The sequence below is a fragment of the Cervus canadensis genome, chromosome 21 (genome assembly GCF_019320065.1).
Source record: "Cervus canadensis isolate Bull #8, Minnesota chromosome 21, ASM1932006v1, whole genome shotgun sequence".
In the NCBI taxonomy this organism is placed as follows: domain Eukaryota; kingdom Metazoa; phylum Chordata; class Mammalia; order Artiodactyla; family Cervidae; genus Cervus; species Cervus canadensis.
In genome coordinates, this window is record NC_057406.1 from 52255078 (window position 1) to 52274207 (window position 19130).

The window sequence follows — 19130 nt, forward strand, 5'->3', positions numbered from 1 at the left end:
ACAGGTAACTGGACTCCAACCAGTTGCTGCCTCACTGGCTTATACCATCTGGGTCCTGATGAGCCCGAGTGGGGTTCCCCGTTTCTCATGCATCCTTGGTGGAGTGAGGAGACAAAGACACAGACTTCAGGCTGTGTCAACTATTATGATAGGATCAGTGAAACTCCCTCTCATCCTGACCAACAGTTATGGAAAGAGAGGATGGCAAGGGAAGGGCGGAGACTAAGAGTGGAAGGAAAAGTTAAAAGCAGAGATGGGAACTTCCCCGGTGGTCCAGTGGTTAAGAATCCGCCTGCAAATGCAGGGGACAGGGGCTCCATCCCTGGCCTGGGAAGATCCCACATGCTGACGAGCGACTAAGCCCGTGAGCCACGACTACTGACGTCTGCACGCCTAGAGCCTGTGCTCTGCAAGAAAACCCACCAAAGTGCACGCACCGCAACTAGAGAGGAGCCCCCACTGGCTGTAAATAAAGAAAGCCCACACAGCAGTGAGGACCCAGCACAGCCAGAAATAGATAAACAAAGATGTTTTAAAAAAGATGAGTGCTTCGTAAGAAAATAAAACAAAAGCAGAGGTGGAAAATTATTAGAATAATCTATAGTCTAACTCATATTACTTAGTAAGAGTAAACTCTTAGGGTATTTAAAGAATAAAATAGAATATATTTTCAAATTTTCATTTATATATTAATTTATAAGTAGCCTACTGGTTGTTGGATATATTGGTTATTACTCCAGCATAGATTCCTACAGTTTCAAGCTGAAAAGGATCTTGGGTATCTCTAGTGCAATACTATGTAAATGAAGAGGAAAATGAAACATAGAAGAAAGGCTAAATTAACAAACATTATATAGCTGGTGATTGCTAGAGCTGAGACTAGATTTCAAGCTTTCTTACTTCTAACTCTGTGGTCTTAGAAACACAGATACCTTTTAAAAGCCTATATCCCCAAATCACTTTTATTTCTTTGTCTTTGAACATTACATGGAATTTCTTTTCTGCAACCATGTTCTCAACATTATGTCTGAGTTGAACTAACGTTAAAATTAGTTGAGCCAGACTTCTCCAATGGTCCAGTGGTTAAAACTCTGTACTTCCAATGCAGGGGGCACAGGTTTGATCCCTAGCAGGGGAACTAAGAACCCACAATGCTGCACAGCGCAGCCAAATTTTAAAAAAAAAAATTTTTTTAATTAGCGAGCACTTCATAAACTCAGGTTTGCTAAGGAGGTGCTAGGGGGTTGCAGTCTTGTGTTTTGGGGATAGCAGCAGGTAGTGGGAGAGAAAGAGATATTTCCCTGAGATTAGAAAGACCTGTAGATAATTTATATATAATTGACAATTTAATGTGCTCATTTGTATTAACACTGATAATATTAAGAAATTAAGGAAAATTCAGCTTACACATCCTATCACATAAAAAAAGAGCGAAGTTTAATTAGAGGATTTACTTTAAAAAAAGTCAAAGAAAAACAGCACCTAAGCAATGAAGTGCTACATATTTATTTGTACACATATTAACTCAAATTCTTGGAGAAGGCAATGGCACCCCACTCCTGTATTCTTGCCTGGAAAATCCCGTGGACGGAGGAGCCTGGTGGGCTGCAGTTCATGGGGTCGCTAAGAGTCAGACATGACTGAGCGACTTAACTTTCACTTTTCACTTTCATGCACTGGGGAAGGAAATGGCAACCCACTCCAGTGTTCTTGCCTGGAGAATCCCAGGGACGGGGGAGCCTGGTGGGCTGCCGTCTATGGGGTCGCACAGAGTCGGACACGACTGAAGTGACTTAGCAGCAGCAGCAGCAGTAACTCAAAATCTGGCTCTATTACACATGGGAGAAAATATTTTTTATATTTACTCTATATTTTGTATGTTATACATTTTCCATATTTAGAAAAATATGATGTTTCTAGAAAAAGAAAACTTTCAGAAGTTATCCATTTATTCTATCATTTGTTCATAAATATATGTGTGTGTATACCCATATACATATCACTTACCTGTTTTAAAGCCAAGTTGCCAATTATTAGGTTCCACTTTTCAATGGGTGAATCCATCTTCCCAATGTTTACCTGTTAAAATGAACATTTTCATGTATCACTGAATAAGCTATATGTCCTCTATTCTGCTAAAACAGCATATTAAGTATTAAAGCCAAAAAAAATCCTTTAGTATATCTGATGAGCTTATACTGCACATTAACTATAATTCTAAATTCACTACAAGTCTTGCATCTCACATTCAGCTTGCCTGAGATGTTTAGAAAAAAAAATTTTTAACTTAATTACTAGCTCAGAAGAACCAGTGGACTAGTTAGTACTGTCCACCTGCCCTCCGTTATCTTACAACTAACATCAAGTGTCATCCTAATATGTTAAATTTTGTCTACTGAGGCCCAACATAAATAATTACATAATTTTGAGATGCTAGCATTTAATTTGACATCATGAAACTTATGCATTGACCAAATAACCAGACATAAATAAATAATTCATATTACATAATTTATATTTGAGTCATAATTGAGTCAAAAGTATCAATAAAAAATTCATGTTGTTCACATATGAATGTTGATAATGTATCTCTCTATTAAAATGTATATATCTGTTGACTAAATGGAAGAATATACTCCAAAATTTAATATTTTTTTCACACATTCAATTGCTCTGTAAGCTAAATCAAAATTTTCAACAACTTAGGATTCAAAAAACATATATCCAAATCTGATATCCAAGTTTTTCTAATGCAGTCATTTGGAAAGCAATAAGCAATCATTATTAAAAATTCACTGAGCCAAGTTTCAATTATTCATCATATGGTTGGTTATTGAAGACAGATGAATGGGTAAAGTAGCAGATACATAAGGGTAATTACTTATGGGTAGTTAACCATGGACAAACTACAGTTTAGCTCACTGGTTTCAAACCAACAGGTTAACATTAACCACATCAACATTTCCTGTTTCAATCTGGTAAACAGATTCTGTTCTCTAACTTCACTCTTGACTGTTGTCTCAAAGTATCAAGCAAATGCACATATTAAGATTTCTCAGTGTTTCACAATAATTATTCTTGCTCTCTTTACTTGTATTATTTCCTTCCTAAGCCCAGAAGTCTAAATTATTCATAAAACTTGTGTTTGTAGCTCTGGGTCTCTGCTCTACTGAATAAAGTATAAGCCATGTTTAAAGAGTGGACCTATCTCAGGTTTAGCGTTCAAGAAACAGGTATAAAGAAATTCATGTTATTTGTAATAAGTTTTAGAAAGATGTCTACAGGTATAGGATGAAATCTAAAATGATTCCATGAAAAAGTACAAGATGTCAAGACTTCAGAACCCCGTGATGATCAATGGAGACACATTCATTACAGTCTAGGAAAACAAAATAAGTAAACAAATAAGAAAAACTGGTTTGAGAAGCTTCATTTGTATTCTTTCCTTCCCCTCAATGGGTCTTACAGATGCCAGCAAGAGTATTAGAATAATCAACATTAACAAAAAATTTGTAAGGAAAGTCTAGCTATTACTTTCCACAAGGTAAATTTTAAAAGGAGTTAAGAAAGTTATGACCAATCTAGACAGCATATTAAAAAGCAGAGACATTACTTTGCCAACAAAGGTTCATCTAGTCAAGGCTATGGTCTTTCCAGTGGTCATGTATGGATGTGAGAGTTGGACTGTGAAGAAAGCCGAGCACCGAAAAATTGATGCTTTTGAACTGTGGTGTTGGAGAAGACTCTTGAGAGTCCCTTGGACTGCAAGGAGATCCAACCAGTCCATCCTCAAGGAAATCAGTCATGAGTATTCATTGGAAGGACTGATGTTGAAGCTGAAACTCCGATACTTTGGCCACCTCATGAGAAGAGTTGACTCACTGGAAAAGACCCTGATGCTGGGAGGGATTGGGGGCAGGAGGAGAAGGGGACGACAGAAGATGAGATGGCTGGATGGCATCACCCACTCAATGGGCATGAGTTTGGGTAAACTCTGGGAGTTGGTGATGGACAGGGAGGCCTGGCATGCTGCGATTCATGGGGTCGCAAAGAGTCAGACACGACTGAGCGACTGAACTGAACTGAGGAAATATTTAGATGGTTATTTGAAATGGGAGAAATAAAAAATAAATAAATAAAATAAAATGGGAGAAATAAAACGGACATTTATGTGATGAAAACAAGATTTGATATTACTACACTGTGCTGTGCTCAGTCCCTTCAGTCTATCTGACTCTTGGTGACCCCATGGACTGTAGCCCACCAGGCTCCTCTGTCCATGGAAATTTTCAGGCAAGAATACTGGAGTGGGTGGCCATGCTCTGCCCAGGGGATCTTCCCAACCCAGGGATCGAACCCACATCTTCCTGCATCTCCTGCATTGCAGGTAGATTCTATACTACTGAGCCACTGGGGAACCCTCTTACTATACTACCCTAAGGTTAAATGGGCCAAAAGGGACCCCTCCCACTAGTCCCTAATATTAAAAGCTAAACAAGTCTTTTCTACTTACCCCAGTTTTAAAATATATATATTTAAGGGGCTAGAAAAATTTACCCTGAGATATACGACTAGCAATTATTTGGGGCAACAGTTAGGCCAAAGAGCAGGACCTCCTCTGCTTAACCCCATTCTGGGGATTCCAGAACTCTTAAGTAGGTAAAATGGACAGGAAATGAAAGAAAGACTTCTAAACTACTCCTCTAAGATCAAAGATTGTTAACTGGATCCCAGTGAAAACTAAAGTTAAAGGTGGGCTTCCCAAGTGGCGACCGTGGTAAAGAATCCACCTGACAACACGGGATGTACGAGACACAAGTTCGATCCTCGGGGTGGGAAGATCCTCTGGAGTAGGAAATGGCACCCCACTCCAGTATTCTTCGATAGACAGAGGGGCCTGGTGGGCGACAGTCCACGTAGCTGCAAAGAGTAAGACGTGACTGAGCAACTGCGCACAAGAGAAGATCAGGAGGTGACAGTTCTCACCCAGGTCAGAATGGCCATCACTAAAAATAACAAATAACAAACGCTGGAGAGGGTGTGGAGAAAAGGGAGCCCTCTTACACTGCTGGTGAGAATGTACATTGGTACAGTCACTATGGGGAATAGTATGGAGGGACCTCAAAAAACTAAATATAATTACCATACGATCTAGCGATCCCATTCCTGAACACCTATCCAGGCAAAATTATAATTTGAAAAGACACATGCACCATTATGTTTATAGCAGCTCTATCCACAATAGCCAAGACAGGGAAACAGCCTAAATACACGTCTATTGACGGATGAATGGATAAGAAGATCTAACGGAACACCACTCAGCCATGAAAAAGAATGAACTAATGCCACTTGCAGCAACATGGATGCAACTAGAGATGATCATACTAAGTGAAGTAAGTCAAACAGAGAAAGATAAATACTATAAGATCCCTCATATGTTGAATCTAAAATACAATACAAATGAACATATCTACAAAACAGAGACTCATAGACCTAGAGAACAGACTTGCGGGTACCGAGGGGAAAGGAGTACGGGGTGGGGGGTGGATTTGGAGTTTGGAACTAACAGTTACAAACTTTTACATATAGAATGGATAAACAACAAGAGAATTATATTCAATATCCTATAATAAACAGTAATGGAAAAGAATATGAATAAACAATGAGAAAAATTATGATTCTATTTATATGAAGTTCTAAAAATAACTGAAAGACCAGAGATTACTTGAGGTCAGAGGGATTACCTGGCAGCTGAAATTAACAGCAAAAGCACATCAGGGTGAGAAAAATGTTCTGTACCTTGTTGATGGTGGTAGACACACATTTAATATATTGGTCAAAATTCATCAAATTATACAGTTAATATGTACATATATTACTAAATGTAAACTATGCTTCAATAAATTTAGGTTTCATGAAGATAATTTCATACAACAGCAATCACTTTGATGCTCTTCAATAATATTTCTATTCCCACTACCTGGTTTGGTCAAGTATTACAATTTTTACCATATGTAGTATACTAATATATCACATGTACGTTTAACAAAAAAGATCTTAATGACTCAGAGAACCACAATGGTGTGATCACTCACCTAGAGCCAGACATCCTGGAATGTGAAGTCAAGTGGGCATTAGGAAGCATCACTACGAACAAAGCTAGTGGAGGTGATGGAATTCCAGCTGAGTTATTTCAAATCCTAAAAGATGATGCTGTGAAAGTGCTGCGCTCAATATTTCAGCAAATTTGGAAAACTCAGCAGTGGCCACAGGACTGGAAAAGGTCAGTTTTCATTTCAATCCCAAAGAAAGGTAATGCCAAAGATTGTTCAAACCACACAACTGCACTCATTTCACATGCTAGCAAAGTAATGCTCAAAATTCTCCAAGCTAGGCTTCAATAGTAGGTGAACCAAGAACTTCCAGATATTCAAGCTGGATTTAGAAAAGGCACAGGAACCAGAGCTCAAATTGCCAACATCTCTTGGATCATAGAAAAAGCAAGAGAATTCCAGAAAAACATCCACTTCTGTCTCACTAGACCATCTCACCTGCCTCCTGAGAAACCTTCCAATTTGTTAATGTGGTGTATTACATTGATTGATTTGCGGATATTAAAGAATCCTTGCATTCCTGGGATAAAGCCCACTTGGTCGTGGTGTATTATTTTTTTAATATGTTGTTGGATTCTGTTTGCTAGAATTTTGTTAAGGATTTTTGCATCTATGTTCATCAGTGATATTGGCCTGTAGTTTTCTTTTTTTGTGGCATCTTTGTTTGGTTTTGGAATTAGGGTGATGGTGGCCTCATAGAATGAGTTTGGAAGTTTACCTTCTTCTGCAATTTTCTGGAAGAGTTTGAGTAAGATAGGTGTTAGCTCTTCTCTAAATTTTTGGTAGAATTCAGCTGTGAAGCCATCTGGTCCTGGGCTTTTGTTTGCTGGAAGATTTTGATTACAGTTTCGATTTCCTTGCTTGTGATGGGTCTGTTAAGATCTTCTATTTCTTCCTGGTTCAGTTTTGGAAGGTTATACTTTTCTAAGAATTTGTCCATTTCTTCCAAGTTGTCCATTTTATTGGCATAGAGCTGCTGGTAGTAGTCTCTTATGATCCTTTGTATTTCAGTGTTGTCTGTTGTGATCTCTCCATTTTCATTTCTAATTTTGTTAATTTGGTTCTTCTCTCTTTGCTTCTTAATGAGTCTTGCTAATGGTTTGTCAATTTTGTTTATTTTTTCAAAAAACCAGCTTTTAGCTTTGTTGATTTTTGCTATGGTCTCTTTAGTTTCTTTTGCATTTATTTCTGCCCTAATTTTTAGGATTTCTTTCCTTCTGCTAACCCTGGGGTTCTTCATTTCTTCCTTCTCTAATTGCTTTCGGTGTAGAGTTAGGTTATTTATTTGGCTTTTTTCTTGTTTCTTGAGGTAAGCCTATAATGCTATGAACCTTCCCTTTAGCACTGCTTTTACAGTATCCCATAGGTTTTGGGTTGTTGTGTTTTCATTTTCATTCATTTCTATGCATATTTTGATTTCTTTTTTGATTTCTTCTATGATTTGTTGGTTATTCAGAAGCGTGTTATTTAGCTTCCATATGTTTGCATTTTAACAATTTTTTTCCTGTAATTGAGATGTAATCTTACTGCACTGTGGTCAGAAAAGATGACTGGAATGATTTCAATTTTTTTGAATTTTCCAAGACCAGATTTATGGCCCAGGATGTGGTCTATTCTGGAGAAGGTCCCGTGTGCACTTGAGAAAAAGGTGAAGTTGATTGTTTTGGGGTGAAATGTCCTATAGATATCAATCAGGTCTAGCTGGTCCATTGTGTCATTCAAGGTTTGTGTTTCCTTGTTAATTTTCTGTTTAGTTGATCTATCCATAGTTGTGAGTGGGGTATTAAAGTCTCCCACCATTATTGTGTTAGTATTAATTTCCTCTTTCATACTTGTTAGCGTTTGCCGCACAATGTAATACACCACATTAACAAATTGAAAGATAAAAACCATATGATTATCTCAATAGATGCAGAGAAAGCCTTTGACAAAATTCAACACCCATTCATGATTAAAACTCTCCAGAAAGCAGGAATAGAAGGAACATACCTCAACATAATAAAAGCTATATATGACAAACCCACAGCAAGTATCACCCTCAATGGTGAAAAATTGAAAGCATTTCCCCTGAAATCAGGAACAAGACAAGGGTGCCCACTCTCACCACTACTATTCAACATAGTGTTGGAAGTTTTGGCCACAGCAATCAGAGCAGAAAAAGAAGTAAAAGGAATCCAGATAGGAAAAGAAGAAGTGAAACTCTCGCTGTTTGCAGATGACATGATCCTCTACATAGAAAACCCTAAAGACTCTACCAGAAAATTACTAGAGCTAATCAATGAATATAGTAAAGTTGCAGGATATAAAATTAACACACAGAAATGCCTTGCATTCCTATATACTAACAATGAAAAAACAGAAAGAGAAATTAAGGAAACAATACCATTCACCATTGCAACAAAAAGAATAAAATACTTAGGAATATATCTACCTAAAGAAACAAAAGACCTATACATAGAAAACTATAAAACACTGATGAAAGAAATCAAAGAGGACACAAACAGATGGAGAAACCTGTATGCAGGTCAAGAAGGAACAATTAGAAATTGACATGAAACAACGGACTGCTTCCAAACTGTGAAAGGCGTACGTCAAGGCTGTATATTGTCACCCTGTTTATTTAACTTATATGCAGAATACATCATGTAGACTGTCAGGCTGGATGAAGTACAAGCTGGAACCAAGGTTGCTGGGAGAAATATCAATAACCTCAGATATGCAGAAGACACCATCCTAATGGCAGAAAGCAAAGAGGAACTAAAGAGACTCTTGATGAAGGTGAAAGAGGAGAGTGAAAAAGCTGGTTTGAAACTCAACATTCCAAGAAAGGAAGATCATGGATTCTGGTCCCATCATTCCATGGCAAATAGATGGGGAAACAATGAAAACCGTGACAGATTTGACTTTCTTGGGCTCCAAAACCACTGCAGATGGTGACTGCAGCCATGAAATTAAAAGACGCTTGCTCCTTGGCATCCGGTCCCATCACTTCATGGCAAATAGATAGGTAAACAGCGGAAACAATGGCTGACTTTATTTTTCTGGGCTCCAAAATCACTGCAGATGGTGATTGCAGCCATGAAATTAAAAGACACTTGCTCCTTGGAAGGAAGTTATGACCAACCTAGAGAGCATATTAAAAAGCACACACATTACTTTGCCAACAAAGGTCCGTCTAGTCAAGGCTATGGTTTTTCCAGTGGTCATGTATGGATGTGAGAGTTGGACTATAAAGAAAGCTGAGTGCCGAAGAATTGATAGTTTTGAACTGCGGTGTTGGAGAAGACTCTTGCGAGTCCCTTGGACTGCAAGAAGATCCAACCAGTCCATCCTGAAGGAGATAAGTCCTGGGTGTTCATTGGAGGGACTGATGTTGAAGCTGAAACGCCAATACTTTGGCCACCTGATGCCAAGAGCTGACTCACTTGAAAAGACCCTGATGCTGGGAAAGGTTGAGGGCAGGAGGAGAAGGGGATGACAGAGGATGAGATGGTTGGATGGCATCACCGACTCAATGGACATGGGTTTGGATGGACTCTAGGAGTTGGTGATGGACAGGGAGGCCTGGCGTGCTGCAGTTCATAGGGTCACAAAGAGTTAGACACGACTGAGCGACTGAACTGAACTGAACTGCTCCTTAGAAGAAAAGCTATGACAAACCTAGACAGCATATTAAAAAGCAGGGACATTACTTTGCCAAGAAAGGTCCGTCTAGTCAAAGCTATGGTTTTCCCAGTAGTCATGTATGGATGTGAGTTGCATCATAAAGAAGGCTGAGCACCAAAGAATTGATGCTTTTAAACTCTGGTGTTAGAGAAGACTCTTGAGAATCCCGTGGACTGTAAGATCAAACCAGTCAACTCTAAAGGAAATCAACCTTGAATATTCATTGGAAGGACTGTTGCTGAAGCTGAAGCTCCAATACTTTGGCCACCTGATGCGAAGAACTGACTCACTGGAAAAGACCCTGATGCTGGGAAAGATTGAAGGTGGGAGGAGAAGGGGACAACAGAGGACGAGAGGGCTGGATGGCCTCATCAACTTAAGGGACATGAGTTTGAACAAGCTCTGGGAGATGGTGAAGGACAGGGAAGCCTGGCATGCTTCAGATCATGGGGTTGCAAAGAGTCAGACATGACTGAGCAACTGAACAACAATGATGACACCAATGTTTAACATCATTATGTAGTCAGATATCCAAGACTCAATCTATGATGTCTTCAACCTTTTTCCTCTTATTTTTTCTAATTGAATAATTTCTACTGATTTATCTTCAAGTTCATGAATTCTTTCTTCTGCTCTCACCAATCTGATACATTCACTCATTAAGACACATTTGTTTAATTCTTTGAACATTTTTTCCTTTAGTTCTTTGAACACATTTATACTAGCTGCTTTGGAAGATTTTGTTAAATCCAACATCTGGGCCCACTTTGAGTCACTTCCTGTTGACTGAATATGAATCATACTTTTGGGTTTGGTTTCTTTCCACTAGTGATTTCAGTCAAAAACTAGACAGTATAATAATGTGTTATAATAACTCTGGATAAACGTTATGTTCTGCTGAGGATAACTGGATTTTCCTTCTAATAGGCAGTTAATTGGTCTAGACTCAAACTGCAAACCACTGCCTCTCCCACAAGGGGCAGCAGTTCATATCTCTGCTTGGTTCCTTTGGCTACCAACTACTGCTTTTCAGCTCAGCTTTTGGGGAGGGTCTCTCCTGCACCTATGTAGTTTAATAGTCAGCCAAAGATTTGGACAGAATTAATGCTCAGATTTGGGGGCTCATCCTCTTTGCAGTTCTCTTGCTGCTGGGATTTCCCCATAAGTTTCCACCTGCTCTGTCAGCTTCAAGCTCTGTTATCTGATAATTCATAACACCAAAACTTCAATTTTCTGCCACTATGGGTATGCATAGTAACAGAAGGCACTTAGTCAAAAAATGCAAAAACTCAAATTTTAGCCAGTATGCCTTTCAAGTATAGGATGCTCCACAGTTTTGCCTACTTTTCTTCTTTTTTTTCTTTTGCCAGACTCCTTGAACTTTGCCACCTCAATCTGGGAAGACTATGGGTTTTCTACCACATGAGATTGGAGAATTCCATCGAGAAAAAGAAGCCACAAATTTTGCCATTCTTACCCACTGCAGTTATGGTCTCTTAAGGGTAAACTCTAGTTTCTATTTGGTTTTGTAGGCTTTCAATAATCTACAAATAACCTATTGTCCAGATTTTACAACTGTTATTCCCTGAGAAGGTTCACTCAACCACTTTATTCTGTCATTAACTGAATTGGAAACACTATTAGAATGTTACATGCTTGAAATATTTGATAATAAAACTCAGTATGCTAAAACACACACACACCCTAATATCTTTCTGAATGTACAGGGGTGAAGCATATGCTTATAATCTTGATTGTGATGATTGCAGGTACATACTATGTACTGAAACTCATCAAACTGAAGACTGAATTTGTCTGGTTTCTTGTATGTTGATTATACCTCAAAAAAGCTACAAAGAAGAGGAGAGAGTTTAAAAATCTAGTTGATTAAAACAGTTCTTGATTAAACTTAAGCAGTTCCACTCCACAAAATTATGACTATGGGTTAGTAGTTATAACTTAAGAAACATATCTTAAAATTAAGAACTCTTAATAATAGGAATATGCACTCTTACTTGTATCTAACAGTGAGGGATGACAATAAAACATAAAACTTAGAATTATGCCAAATTTAGGAAAAAATACTGAGACTGTAACAGTACCTACATTATGTCAGAGTTATTAATGTCATTATTGGGGACTTAATTTTTTTAATTTAGAAGTTTTACAGTTTGAATGGAAAGTCTAATGTAAAATTATTATGGAAAGAGGTTTTTTTCCAACTTCATGTGCCTCCACTGGAATGTAAGCTCAAAGAAGGCAGGAACATTTTCCAGTTTGTTTATTACAGATTCCCTAGCACATGGGGCACTGCTTGGCATATAGAAAAGGCTCAAAAATATTTTTTCAATTAATGAATCTAAAAGGTAGAATGTTTCAACATAACTTCAGAGAACCAAGGTTTGAGGCAACAAAAATAGCAATGTGCTCCCAGAAAATAGTTTTAAAAGCTTTAAAAAAAAAACACCAAAACCTACCATCATTAGGACAGTGAATATCATTCCTGACACTTCAGCATTCAGAAGCAGAAAATTTTAGACCTCAGATAACAGAACTTAAACTCAGTAATTTATAGAATCATCGTATTTGGTTTATTTTTCAATTATAGACTACTGTTAAATATTTATAAGAATATCTACTATAACATATATCTACGGTTAAAAAGATAAAAATCTAGGAAAAATTATTCAAGTTAATCATTATACCTTTAGAGATAAATTTTGACTAAAGTAAGGAGGGCAAGATAAAGTTGATTTGGATTCACTGTTGTGAAATCTCCCTTGTTGAAACAGGAAATCTATCTTACTGGAATATCTCTTTTATCTGTGAACATTTAATCTTTAGCTTTATAAAATAACAAATTTTATATACAACTGACCTTCAACACATTGGGTGAGCAGGCTGTATCTGATATCTTGTGTTTTAAATTCTCTATCTAAGTTCATTTAACCTATTTCTATTGCAGATAATCATGAAAATGAGAAAAGACTTTTTCATGGAGCAAAAGATTAAAGTCATCACGGACTAGCCTTCTACAGCTATAACGATTTTTACTCCTACTTTCACAAATGAAAATAAATAGAACATAGAAAAATTGTAAAACGTATAGAAGAATTATATTTTGACCATAGATGGAAAAGGTGACTTTCAAACAGTGCTTGTTCTAAGGTAAAAAAAAATTATACTTGTCCAATTGCTGGGAGAAATATAAATAACCTCAGATATGCAGATGACACCACCCTTATAGCAGAAAGTGAAGAGGAACCAAAAAGCCTCTTGATGAAAGTGAAAGAGGAGAGTGAAAAAGTTGGCTTAAAGCTCAACATTCAGAAAACTAAGATCATGGCATCTGGTCCCATCACTTCTTGGCAAATAGATGGAGAAACAGTGGAAACAGTGGCTGACTTTATTTTTTGAGGCTCCGAAATCACTGCAGATGGTGATTGCAGCCATGAAATTAAAAGACGCTTACTCTTTGGAAGGAAAGTTATGACCAACCTAGATAGCATATTAAAAAGAAGAGACATCACTTTGCCAACAAAGGTCCATCTAGTCAAGGCTATGGTTTTTCCAGTGGTCATATATGGATGTGAGAGTTGGACAGTGAAGAAAGCTGAGTGCTAAAGAATTGATGCTTTTGAACTGTGGTGTTGGAGAAGACTCTTGAGAGTCCCTTGGACTGCAAGGAGATCCAACCAGTCCATCCTAAAGGAGATCCAACCAACTGCAAAGGAGATCAGTTCTGGGTGTTCATTGGAAGGACTGATGTTGAAGCTGAAACTCCAATACTTTGGCCGCCTGATGCGAAGGGCTGACTCATTGGAAAAGACCCTGATGCTAGGAGGGATTGGGGGCAGGAGGAGAAGGGGACGACAGAGGATGAGATGGGTGGATGGCATCACTGACTCGATGAACATGAGTTTGAGTAAGCTCCGGGAGTTGGTGATGGACAGGGAGGCCTGGCGTGCTGCGATTTATGGGGTCACAAAGAGTCGGACACGACTGAGGGACTAACACACACAGCATCAGAGCTGGACTACAAGTTGATAAGGATTCTCCAGTACTCTACCAGAATGGCAGTATTCTACCTAGGAAACTTGAAGTCAGATTCTCTAAGCAATTAAACTATCACAAGCTAGATGAACACCATCTAGTCATGTCAGCCATGTCATCTAAGCTTGATGCCACAAGTGACTACTTTTCTATCTGTCTAATTTGGCTACTTTTACCCCTCTCAAATTTAGAGAATATTTCAAGTCTTTAATTTAGTTAATCCATCAGCCAATTCTGTCAAGTCCCCCTAGAAAATGAGTTTTGGACTCCAACTATGTCTCACTACATCCTCTGCTAGCACCCATCCTGATCCAAGCCAACCTCATTTCTAGTCTGCAGTATTATTGCTGCGGACTCTCAACTTGTCTCCCTGCTTTAATTCTTGGCCTCCTACTGCTCTGTCGCAACACAACAGTCAAAATAATCTGTTAAAAATATCTATCAGATCACATCACTCAACTGCTCAGAATCTTCCAAAGGCTTCCCATTCACACGACAGCCAAAGTCCTCACAATGACCCACCAGGCGACCTCGCACCCTGTGATCTCCCCCTTCTCTCACTGGGTCCCGACCCTATTGGCCTCCATGCCCGTCATTTAACATGGTGGTTCTCAAACTCTGATGTGTATCAGAATCATCTGGAAAGACTGTTCAAATACACATGGTAAGCCACACCCCAGAGTTTCTGACTCAGCAGCTTTGGAGTGGGGCTGAGAACTTGCTGTTCTAACAAGATGCTAACACTAATGTTCAGAAGACCACATTTTGAGAACTATTGATCTAACAGTGGCCCTGCCTCGGGCCCTGGCAATACCTGGGACATGTCATCTTACCTCTAATAGCCTCAAAATATAAAACTAAACAAATCAGTAGACGGAAAAGTAGTAACTCATGACATTAAGCTATAATAACATGGTTTATTCATCTCTTTATGGTATTTTAATTGCTCAGAGAACGGAATAATTCCTTTTGTTTATGACTCAGATTTCTTATAATCAGTGACACAATTCTTGACTTATGGAAGACAGCAACTCCACCCCAATCTTCCCAATGAAAGGCCCAGCTAAATGACCCTGCAGTAAAGACCGTGTGCTGAGCTTCTATTCAGCTTTGAAGTTCTCCTGTCTTAAATATGAACAGAAAAATAAACATAACTAGACATATGATAAAAAGTTCTAATATAAAATATAGTGACAACAAATGAAGTTCAAATAAAAAGATGAAATTCAGCTTTAATGGTAATGGGTGCATGTGTGCTGAGTCACTTCACTTAGTTGTGTCCGACTCTTTGTGACCCCACAGGCTGCAGCCTGTCAGGTTCCTCTCTGTCCATGGGGTTCTCCAGGCAAGAATACTGGAGAGGGCTGCCCTGCCCTCCTTCAGGGGATCTTCCCCACCCAGGTATCAAACCCGCGTCTCATGTCTTGTACACTGGCAGGTGGGTTCTTTACCAGCAGCACCACCTGGGAAGCCCCTTAATGGTAATAATGATCAAATTAAACAATTTAACTTGCAGCATATTCTTTTTTAATTAGATTCCCTACAGCATGGCCTATTTTAAAATGGATTGGCATGTTTAATCTATTATTTGAATCTAAACAAATGCTGGGTAATGCTCAATAATGTCACTTTTAGAAATACTTTCCTTGCGGTAAGTTAGTTAAAGTTTCAGTTTTCTTGGCAAACTTATCAAGCTGCTTAAATATTTGTATGCCCAACTATATTTATCAGAACAAAGTTCATTTTCTAGCAAAATGAAACTAAAGCCACCTTTTAACTCTCATTCTAATAACTTTCTTTTCCCTTAAATGTTGTCACTCTTATTTTTCAAGACCTCTTCTTTATTCACGTCTCCTGCCAAAAAGCCTTTTGGAATGAGTTCTATCTAGGTAACCCACCAGCTCTTAAAACAGATACAAGTGTGGATCACTGGGAAAAGATGGCAGATTAAACCCATGTAATTTCACTAACTCGGAAAACTACATAAACTAGTAAAACCACATAAACATACTGCTGTTTTTTAAGACAATAGTTCAAGATATAGTAGCTTTTACACACATTCCACACATTCCAGTTGGATGCCAAATGTTAAAAACAATATTCAGCTGACAGCAATGTCACCATTACATAATGAACTTCTGGAATGTTAGAACAAATGTGAAATTTAATCAAATTTTAAAAATCTTATTGCCGTTGTTGTTGTTTGGTCACTCAGCTGTGTCCTACTCTTTTGCACCCCATGGACTGTAGCCCATCAGACTCCTCTGTCCATGGGATTTTCCAGGTAAGAATACTGGAGTGGGTTGCCATTTCCTTCTCCAGAGGATCTTCCCAACCCAGAGACTGAACCTGTGTCTCCTGCACTGCAGGCAGATTCTTTACCACTGAGCCACCAACTGGGAAGCCCAAAATCTTATTACCATTTTATTTCTAAATTTTTTAGAAATAATTTCTTAGTACTGAGGCCTGCTAGACTGATCTTGTGGCCAATCCTTCTTAACATATAACTTTTCCCCTTGTTTTTATATCTTACTGAAGTACATCACAAGGCAGCTTTGAAACCCCTTCTATATCATGTAATTTTCCTTAGGCCAGAAGAAGTCTGGAATCTGTAAGAGGGACTCCAGCTTTGAGAACCGTAGCTTAGAAGGCCCCACTTTGGTCCTCCATTAGCCGTGCCCCTTTCAACAGGTTGAGGAGTACATGGCACCCAAGCAGTGCGCCCACTCAACGCCTGGGCCTCATCCCCTTCTAGGCCACACTCCAGATACCTAGGACTATAGAAGGCCATGACCAAATGGCCTTGAGTCCAATTCCAGGGCCTCTTCCTGAAGCCAATCCTCCTGAAGACAGGCCATGCCACCTCTGGTGCATGCCCAAACCCAGGAGTGCTTAGAGGCTGGCTGGCTGTTGGGGGTGTGGATGGATGTGAGGTCTGAGGGATGTGTGAGGTCTCCCACAGTGCAGACCATAGAGCCTGGGGAATGTAGCAGGGCAGGGCTCAGACCAGGAACTGGCTCTCTCCACAACACTGGGTTCCAAAACAGAACCCAAGGAGTCCAAGAATTATAAATTTGATCTTGGACTTTCAGATCATCAGAGGAAATATATGCAAAGGCGGAAAGATGGAGAGATTTTTTTTTAATGTGTAAGCCTGTTGTATAATTTTAAACTAAGTACACATATGGCTACAAGGGCCTCTGTTTTTATTCCTGCCCCAGGCTCAATTGTGAAACTGAATCTGTACAGAATGCTTTTAAATATCTGATACTACTACACTGACATCATCATACTGATCAGATACAATAGTAACCTGGAATGGTCTCTTCCCAGATTTTGATATTCCTGACTCACTTTTATTATTCAGGTTCCTTGGTAGCTCAGCTGGTAAAGAATTCGCCTGCAATGCAGGAGACCCAGGTTTGATTCCTGCGTCAGCAAGATCCCTGGAGAAGGGATAGGCTACCCACTCCAGTATTCTTGGGCTTCCCTGGTGGCTCAGCTGGTAAAGAATCTGCCTGCAGTGTGGGAGACCTGCATTTGATCCCTGGGTTGGGAAGATCCCCTGGAGAAGGAAAAGGCTACCCACTTTAGTATTCTGGCCTGGAGAATTCCATGGACTGTATAGTCCATGGGGTCGCAAAGAGTCGGACATGACTGAGCAACTTTCACTTTCCACTTTCCAGCTTGCACACCACCTCAGAGAAGTCGTCCCTAACCACCTAATATAAAACAGCTCTCGTGAATCACCCTTCATCATATTACCCTGTTTTATGTTCTTTACTGCCTCTACCAATATCTGAAATTATTTATGTAAATTTAAATTCTACCACAGCAGAGACCATGCCTGCCCTGTTATCCATCTGCAAACTCGTGGATTCTTATCTCACGCTATGAGTAATTATAATTTGTAAATATTATTATTTATTTTGTGGCTCGAATTATCCCAGATCTGGTTTGTATGTTACCCTTTCATCATGTACCTATCATTCTTTGTTTGTTTATTCTAGCATTTCTTTACCTTATGGCACGAGATATTCCAGGGTCATTTTGGACTTTTATGTTCCAGTCTAAGGAACTCTAGCTTCTATTATTCTCCAGTTCTCTTAATACTCAATGATGTAAAATTATAGTTAAAACCAGTCAATCTTAAAGGAAATCAACCCTGAAAATTCACTGGAAGGACTGATGCTGAAGCTGAAGTTCCAATACTTTGGCCACCTGATGCAAAGAGCCGATTCACTGGAAAAGATTCTGATGCTGGGAAGGACTGAAGGCAAAGGAGAAGAGGGCAGCAGAGAATGAGATGGTTAGATGGCATCACCGACTCAATGGACCTGTATTTTAGCAAACTCCATGATACAGGGGAGGACAGAGGAGCCTGGGCGCTACAGTCTACAGGGTCGCAAAGAGTCAGACCTGACTTAGCAACTGAACAACAAAAACAACAACATTCAGTGGGCTGATGGTTCATTGAAGTGAGCCTCACTAGCTACATGGATTTAATCATAATTTGGTTCCACGATGGTGGAACCCCCAAAGACTATTACAGTGAGAAAACAAAATCCTTATCATCTGCTAAAAAAAAACTCAGAACCCTGCTAGTGGCAGTGTTTTTTAAAGTGTTTAATGTTTCTGGATGACTGTTTTCTAGTATGTGGCTCAAGTCATAAAAGGATGCTTTTTTCTCCCCTGAACAATAAATTCATCTTAGAATTTGCCCAAAAGAAATTATAGTATAAAACTGTATATACAAAAATAGTCATAACAGCAAAACATTAAAAAGAACCTACATATTCAATAATAGATTAAATCACAGTAGAGCTATACAACAGAAAAACACACAGCCAATAAAAACAATGGCATAGGTCCACATTTCTTGATATAGAAATATGATCATGATGTCTCTTCAAATGGATATCACAGATTATAAATGAGAATATATACGATTCCAGTTCTTTTTTTTAAGAATATAGAGTGTGTGTGTGTATTATGCTATACCTATGTGTAAGTAGAGTTATTTAAGTATAGAAGGATCTATAACAAAATAGTAATAGAGATTATGTCTAGGTAAAGAATTGGGGGTAGTTTTAAATTTTCTTCTTTATACGTTTTCCCGTTCCTCCAGTTTTTATAATAAGCATGTATTACTGTTAACAATCACAGAAAGTCTCAATGCCAATCAACCAACCATCAAACCATAAAGAAACTCAGTGTCTGACCTGCCCATGTCTTATGCACTGATGATGATAGTCAGAATACCCCAAATGGAAGGAGGCAAGAATGCTACTTCTTCTC

At 38.8% G+C, this 19130-nt stretch overlaps 1 protein-coding gene across 7 annotated transcripts in view; it reads right to left on the minus strand.

The window, feature by feature from the left end:
• The window catches only part of SLC41A2 (solute carrier family 41 member 2), a 130899-nt gene that overhangs the window by 58664 nt on the left and 53105 nt on the right, over nucleotides 1-19130 (minus strand). For all 7 annotated transcript variants that reach the window (XM_043440969.1, XM_043440975.1, XM_043440972.1 and 4 more), the window contains one exon: nucleotides 2008-2079. In XM_043440969.1, coding sequence (XP_043296904.1) covers nucleotides 2008-2079 — 72 coding nt within the window. The remainder of the gene's footprint in view (nucleotides 1-2007; nucleotides 2080-19130) is intronic.